This window comes from Diplotaxodon limnothrissa, linkage group LG11 (genome assembly GCF_057381915.1).
Source record: "Diplotaxodon limnothrissa isolate DT_005_m linkage group LG11, D_limnothrissa_male_GT1.1, whole genome shotgun sequence".
Taxonomy (NCBI): Eukaryota; Metazoa; Chordata; class Actinopteri; order Cichliformes; family Cichlidae; genus Diplotaxodon; species Diplotaxodon limnothrissa.
Genome location: NC_140606.1, coordinates 37,863,237 through 37,870,238, shown reverse-complemented (window position 1 = coordinate 37,870,238; position 7,002 = coordinate 37,863,237). Strand labels below are relative to the sequence as shown.

At 45.3% G+C, this 7,002-nt stretch overlaps 1 protein-coding gene across 1 annotated transcript; it reads right to left on the bottom strand.

The window, feature by feature from the left end:
• LOC146623545 (apoptosis-associated speck-like protein containing a CARD) lies at positions 1-267 on the bottom strand (the record flags this gene model as incomplete). Its single annotated transcript, XM_085365988.1, has 1 exon — positions 1-267. A coding segment is annotated over one exon (267 nt), but the record flags the coding sequence as incomplete, so codon positions are not given.
• Between the last annotated feature and the right edge of the window lie 6,735 nt (positions 268-7,002).

Genomic DNA, 7,002 nt, shown 5'->3' with positions numbered 1-7,002 from the left:
TTACTTCTTTGAAAGGTCTTCAACGAGAAATTTCTCATTTGCCAAAAGGCTTTCATAGAAGATGTCTTTGCAGGCTGCACTGGCTTTCAGGGGACCACTGTAGAGCTCCCTCATCCTGTCCTGAGAGGTAGGCAGAGCTCTAATTTTGTCATATTGTTCTTGGTCGATAACTTCCTTGTATTGGAGCTCATCCAAAATGGGTGCGATGTTGCTCACTCTCTGGATCAGCTGGACTCTGTGTTTATCCACAAAATGCTTTCCTGGAGAAAAAAGGAAAGAAATGACAATAAAAGTTTACGGTTGTTTATCATGTGAAAATTTTATTAGCTTTATTCTCAGCTTTCATAACAAAATGCTTTAAAAAAAATCACACTTATTTCATAATTAAAATTAATTAAATGTTAAAAATAGAACATAAATGATGTCTGTAGGAGCCATATGAGTTGTTCCTTTTTGACTAAGTGGGTTGGTTTAAATGGACTCACTGTATTGGTGCACAGGCGTGTGGGGCGTGTTTCATGGGTGTGGTAGATGATAAATGTGGTTGCACTCACCTGTTTACAGCACCTGATGTTGATGAGCAGAAAGGTAAGGTGAGCATGAGGCAAAACTTTCTGTTGACCGCAGCTTGAATGATTTTGATGTATTTTAACTGGAACTTGATGGTTTATGTATATTTATGCACTAATTGATGCCATAGGCCAAGTTGTAGTTTGGTATAGTAGTTAGTGCAGTTCTTTGTGAGTAGCAGTTATTTGTTTGTGCAGTCTGTGCATTTGTTTAATAGTTAATCCCACGTGCTGATTTGTATATTGGACAGCTGCATGTGGAATAAAAGAAGCAAATGGTACAGAAGTGTATTTTATGCTTTTATTGTTGCGCGTCATCTGTATCCTCATGTTTAGCCTGCCGCGGCCATAGTTGGAAGAGCCACAACAAATTGTCAACAGAAAAGTTTATAGGTTTTATTGGATTGTTTATATATAGATGAGTTTTATTGGTGAGAGTCTTATGGTTTGCTGTTGCCTTTGTCCACGCAGCTTTTAGATTAAGCCTTTGGCTACACAATACAGATTTCTTTCAGGAGTCTTATTCCCCTGTTAGGTTTCAGCAGTACAGCTGCACAAGGCGTTGTACTGATTTGCTTTCTAGTTATTGTGCATCAGGCGGCTGAAGCCATTGGCTTGGGAGTACCGCCGCAGTTTGTGTTTAAGACAGTTTGTCTTCCTCACAGCTGACGGTATGGAGGTACATAAATACCCACCGCTAGTATGTACAGAAGACTAGGTTGAGTTAGTTAGGTTTAATAGGCAGATAGAGGGGGATATTGCTCCTGTTAATTGTGTGTGTCCAAGGTTGATTGAAGGGAATGTCATCAAGTTGATGTGTTGGGATGAGGCTGTGTGGCATAGGTGCAGTTCAGCGTTTGCATTTTGTAATGTGTTGAAGAAAAATGGAGACACACCAATTAATACAATGTGGTGATGTGGATGGAAAGAAAAGACAGCCGAAATCGACTGCTAAGGCTTTGGAGAATCAGATTGAAAGGCTGCAAACAGAACGTCATACTAAGATTAATAAAATTAAAAAGGTCGTAAAAATTATTAAAGAGTTAAAGCAATCTGAGGATAATGTTTCCACTGTTCAGGCTCAGTTAGAGAATTTGTCTGTTGCTTAATGAGGCAACTCGTCTGCATGAAACCTTGCTTCCTTTGCTTCCTCAAGAAGAGCAAGAGAAACAAACTGCTTGGTTTATAAGTGTGAAAGCACATAATACTGAGTTTGTGGAAGAGATAAAGAAATGGCTTCGTGATGCAAAGGGAAACCCTCAGAGTAAAAATCAGGTGTCTGAGCTTGATTTGCCACATTTAAATCCACCTGGTGTTGAGTCTTCTGATGTATTACCTGCTGGAAATGGTTCTGGTGCTTCTAGGCACACCGGGAATGTTGGTAAAGGTGCTGCGATAGATGATGTTAATCCAAGTGATAGCGTCTCTAATGTTTTTTTTTTTTTTTTTTTTTTTTTTTTTTTTTAAATGACATCAGAAACAGCAGTATGCGACATTACGTGATGGCAGAGCTTCAGTTCATCCTTTGTCATTTTTTTTTTTTTTTTTTTAAATAAATAGGACAGGGGGAATGAATGAGAGAAAGAGGGGGAGAGAAAGAAAGAAAACCAAAGGGGAGAAGAGACGGTGAGAAGGGGGGGAAGAGAGAGAAAAAAAAAAAAGAACTCCTGGGTCACCTGTATGGAGAAGAAAAAAAAACAAACAGAGGAGACAGCAAACAACAAAGAGCAACATAATAATAGAGAAAACAAAGCACCATCACAATAAACTAGCTAGTCATAGATATCAATATTTACTAAATAATAAACGATATTGTGCAGCACGCAAGATAGACAGCGCAGTGTGCTTTGAGGTAGCAGCCAAGAAAGCTTTAGTCCGCGTCTGTGAATACCCATGTGTGCATACCTGTGTGGATCAGCATGCTTGCATTCCAAGGGTTTCTCCATGTAATGATCTGCTAGGGAGTGTGGGGGGCCACAGCCCCGTCCTCCAGGGTGTGAAGCGGGTATGGAGGAGATCAAAACTCCAGACATCCAGAGGCCCCCAGAACACAAGAGACCATGGAAGACCAACAGAGGGGCAGCTGCGCCACTGTTCCAGTAAGAGCTGAGGAGAGTCCCAGATGAGAGCTCGCCCAGCAGCCGCGGAGCAGAAGTCAGGGGGAGTTGCAGTGACGCGCCCGTGAGCTCCGCCGGCCCCCAGCTGTGCCTGAGTGACCGAGCCCCAGGCCGAGAGGCCGGGGGCACCCCACCTCCAAAGGGGCCCGAGCGAGCCCCAGGCCCCGACAAGCGGCCGCCAAGGAGTGAGCCGGTGTGTACCTGGACGCCCACCCCCAGACACAAAGAACCACCAACACACCGACACCTGAGGGAGTCCGCCACCGGCAGGGGAAGTGGTGGTGGGTGGAGATAGGCCTCCAAACCTTGGAGGGCCTGAGGTGGCGTCTGATACCCAACCTGACATATAGACACAGACATACAGGCACACACAGACACAAACATCCATTCCCACCCTCATGCTCTCATATGCACTTACTCCACACTCAACCAACGTGGAGACAGACATAAAGAGACGCTGTACACACAATCACACTCCCCAAGCGTACTCTACAAACCGGGTCTAGGTACCCTTGCCCCTGGAGGGGGGAATTGCACCCAGACCCAGGTGGTGTTACCCTTTTCCCTGCGGTGGGGAGAGGCAGACCACCCCGACTCCGCAGCAGCAGGGAGGCCCCACACCCCAGACCGCAGTCGGACGGCCAACTCCTCCTACTAGCCCTCCCGCTCCAGCAGGCCGCAGAGAATGGGGGTGGGAGAAGACTCCAAACCTCCCTCCACCCGCTCATTGTAGTGTTGATGCATATGTGTTCTAAGGTGCAATTAAAACCCAGGAGGGCATGGAGCTACCTGCCAAGGAGCAGCAGGTAAGCGCATAGTCCCTCCTGCTAGCCCTCAATGACTAAGTGTATTTAAAATTGAGAGGTGGGCAACGACGTCAGGTGTGAGGTGTACACCCTGATGGTAATTTGGACTCCGTGATTGTGCCCACCCCCAAGATCCTATATGTATGTGTAATGAGAGTGTGAATAATGTGAATGTCTAAGTTGTGGGATAAAATTGAGGCAGAGGCAGCCAGAAGGGGACGGGGGGGGGGTAGCCTCCTCTGCACCCTGGTGACATACCCCCACTCCAAGGCCCTGCATGTGTGGGTGGTTGTGGAGGAGCGGGAAGAGGGAGGCAGCTGGAGATGGGGAGGGAAGGAAGGGAGGGGCAGGTAACCCCTCCCTGGGGCCAGCTCCCCCGCTGACCCCAGTAGGCACTCCCACCCTCCGCGACCCGCCAGGGAAGGGGGGCCCAGGCCCATCAGACCGGGGCCCAGTGCAGTAGCGCCCTCCGGCTCCACAGAGCCCTGGACAGTCCACCCAACCCCACCACAGAGAAAACTGCACCCACCCCACCATCCACACATCTTCCAGACTACATAAGACGGTAAACGCCCAGGCTGAGATCTTCCTCCACCTCTCCTGTATCTCCCCCTCCTGCAGAGAGTTCCTGAAGAGAAGAAAGCTCCTGCAAGATGTGACCATCCCCCCCACCAGTTGAAGAGCCCCCCAGGCGGCTCGACGCACCGGCGGCACCCTGCTCCAGGGCCGGGCCCCCATGCACCCACCCGCCCACAACCCCGGCAACACACCAACCAGGACCCAAGACCCCGAGGCCCGGCCCGGGCCCCAGCCCAGAGACGGAGCGCCCCCAGAACCTCACGCCCATCCCGGACCCACCCAGGGGCAGCCAGGTTGCCAGGTCAGTAACCCACGTCCGTCAGCACAGACCCTCCCCTAGCCCCGCTGCACGCAGCCGCGAGGAAACAGTCACCTGAGAGCCAACAGAGCCCCCAACCGGACGTGACCGCTACCCCGGTTGAGCCCCCCAAGGAAGATGCCTCCGGGGAACCCCCCGACGCCCTAAGCCTGTCCCTACCCCCTCACCAATCACAACAGTGAAGGCGGGACCAAACTATGACCCCCCCACCCCCACTAGGTGATGGAGCTGATAAAAGGGGCCCAGAGCAATTGATCTAATGTGGTGGCAGAGGCTGTGTCAAGACTAATGTAATCTAATAGATAATTTCTATATTGGTTAGAATTAAGATTATTTTTATTTTTCCAGTTCATGAGGACTGTTTTCTTGGCTATGCATAGGGCAGTGAAGATCATATGGGCTATATTCTTTTCTGAAGTGACATTATCTAAGCTGCCCAGTAGACACACTAAGGGGGAAGTTGGAATGTTACATTTCAGACACTTTGATAAGTCTTCACATATCTCGCGCCAAAACTTTTGCACTGGTGGACAGAACCAAAGAGCGTGGATGTAATTGTCTGGTGTATTGCCTTGACAGTGTGAGCAGTTGTTGGAAGATGTAAAGCCCATCTTGAACATCCGATGACCTGTATAGTGCACTCTATGAAGTATTTTGTATTGTATTAATTGCAGACTGGGATTTTTAATTAATTTAAAAGTTTAAGCAAATCTGAGACCAGAAGTTTTGGTCTAGGTTGACTGATAAATCTGCTTCCCACTTTGCAGTAGGAAGGGATATTGATTCATCTAATTTAGAAAGTGTTCTGTATATTTTAGATAATAATTTGGGGGATTTAAGAGTAAGAAAATGTGCCGCACTTAGTGGTGTTTGTAATTCAACTTGACTGAGGTTAAATTTCTTTTTTACTATGGATTTAATTTGTTGATATTCTAAAAACCTTGTCTTGTTGATCCCATATTGTTCAACTAGTCTGTCAAATGGAATAAATTCTGTTCCCTCTAATATATGTTCTAAGTATTTAATTCCTTTACAACTCCATTCTGGGAAATTAATCATATTATTGTTTTGTAATATGTCAGGGTTATTCCAGATAGGTGTACGTTTGCATGGGATTAATGAAGACTCCGTTATTTTTAGAAACTCCCACCATGCTGTTAGAGAAAAGCTGATGTTGATACTTTTAAAGCATTCATGTCTTTTGATGTTTGAGCTAATAAATGGTAGGTCTGAAATCTCTAGATCCTTGCATAGTGCCTGTTCAACATCTAGCCAGGGCTCAACTAAGAAGGTATGTTTTAACCATTCTGAGATGAACTGAAGCCTGTTGACTAAGAAGTATTGGTGAAAATTAGGCAGATCTAATCCTCCTCTATCCTTGGTTCTTTGTAGCGTTTTTAAGCTAATACGCGGGGGTTTATCTTTCCAAAGGAATTTGGAAATATATGAATCCAGAGATCTGAACCAATCTTGTGATGGTTTGTTAGGGATCATCAAAAATAAGTAATTTATTTTTGGCAAGATCATCATTTTTATAGTGGCGACCCTTCCCATGAGTGATATGGGTAAAGATTTCCATCTAGTCAGATCGCCTTCTACTTTCTTTAGAAGTGGGATGTGGTTTAGTTTAGTTAAGTCTGAAAGCTTAGGAGAGACATTAATACCTAAATATTTAATATTTCTGGATTGCAGTGGGGCAGAGGAAGAATTATGGAAGGAGCAGTTAATGGGGAGAACTGTAGATTTTGGCCAGTTAATTGAATAATCTGAAACTCTTGAAAACCAGTTTATTAAAGTAATTACCTCAGAGAGGTTGGTTTGTGTGTTTTGCAGAAAAAGCAACACATCATCCGCATAGAGACTGATTTTATGTTCTATGTTCTTACATGTTATGCCCTTAATTGTTGTAGCCTGTCTAAATGCTGCTGCTAGAGGTTCGATAAAAATTGCAAAAAGTGAAGGGGAGAGTGGGCATCCCTGTCTGGTGCCCCTCAGGAGACAGAAGCTGGAGGATGTCTGGTCATTTGTTCTGATACGAGCCGTTGGGGAATTGTATAATATTCTTATCCAGTTTATGAAAGAGTTTCCAAAACCAAATTTGTGTAAAGTTGCGAATAAAAATTTCCAATTAACTCTGTCAAATGCTTTTTCTGCATCTAGAGATAATATTATGGTTTCGATGTTTTTATCGTATGAGTAGTCTATTAAATTAAGTAATCTACGAGTGTTTGTTGAGGAGTGCCGACCTTTTATGAAACCAGTTTGGTCAGGATGAATTAAGAGGGGGTTTATTTTCTCTAATCTCTTTGAGAGAGCTTTGCAGATTATTTTAAGGTCTACATTTAAAAGAGAAATTGGACGATAGCTTGAGGGAAATAAAGGGTCTTTGCCTGGTTTTAGCAGGAGACTAATGTTGGCAGAATTCATATTTGATGGAAGTCTGCCCTTTTCTTTAATTTCCAACAACGTTCTGTAGAAAACTGGTGCTAGAATCGACCAGAATTCTTTGTAGAATTCTGCAGGGAAGCCGTCTGGACCTGGAGCCTTATTATTGGGCATACTTATCAGGGCTTCCTGGAGTTCACTTGGCGTCAGTGGCGAATCCAGTTCCA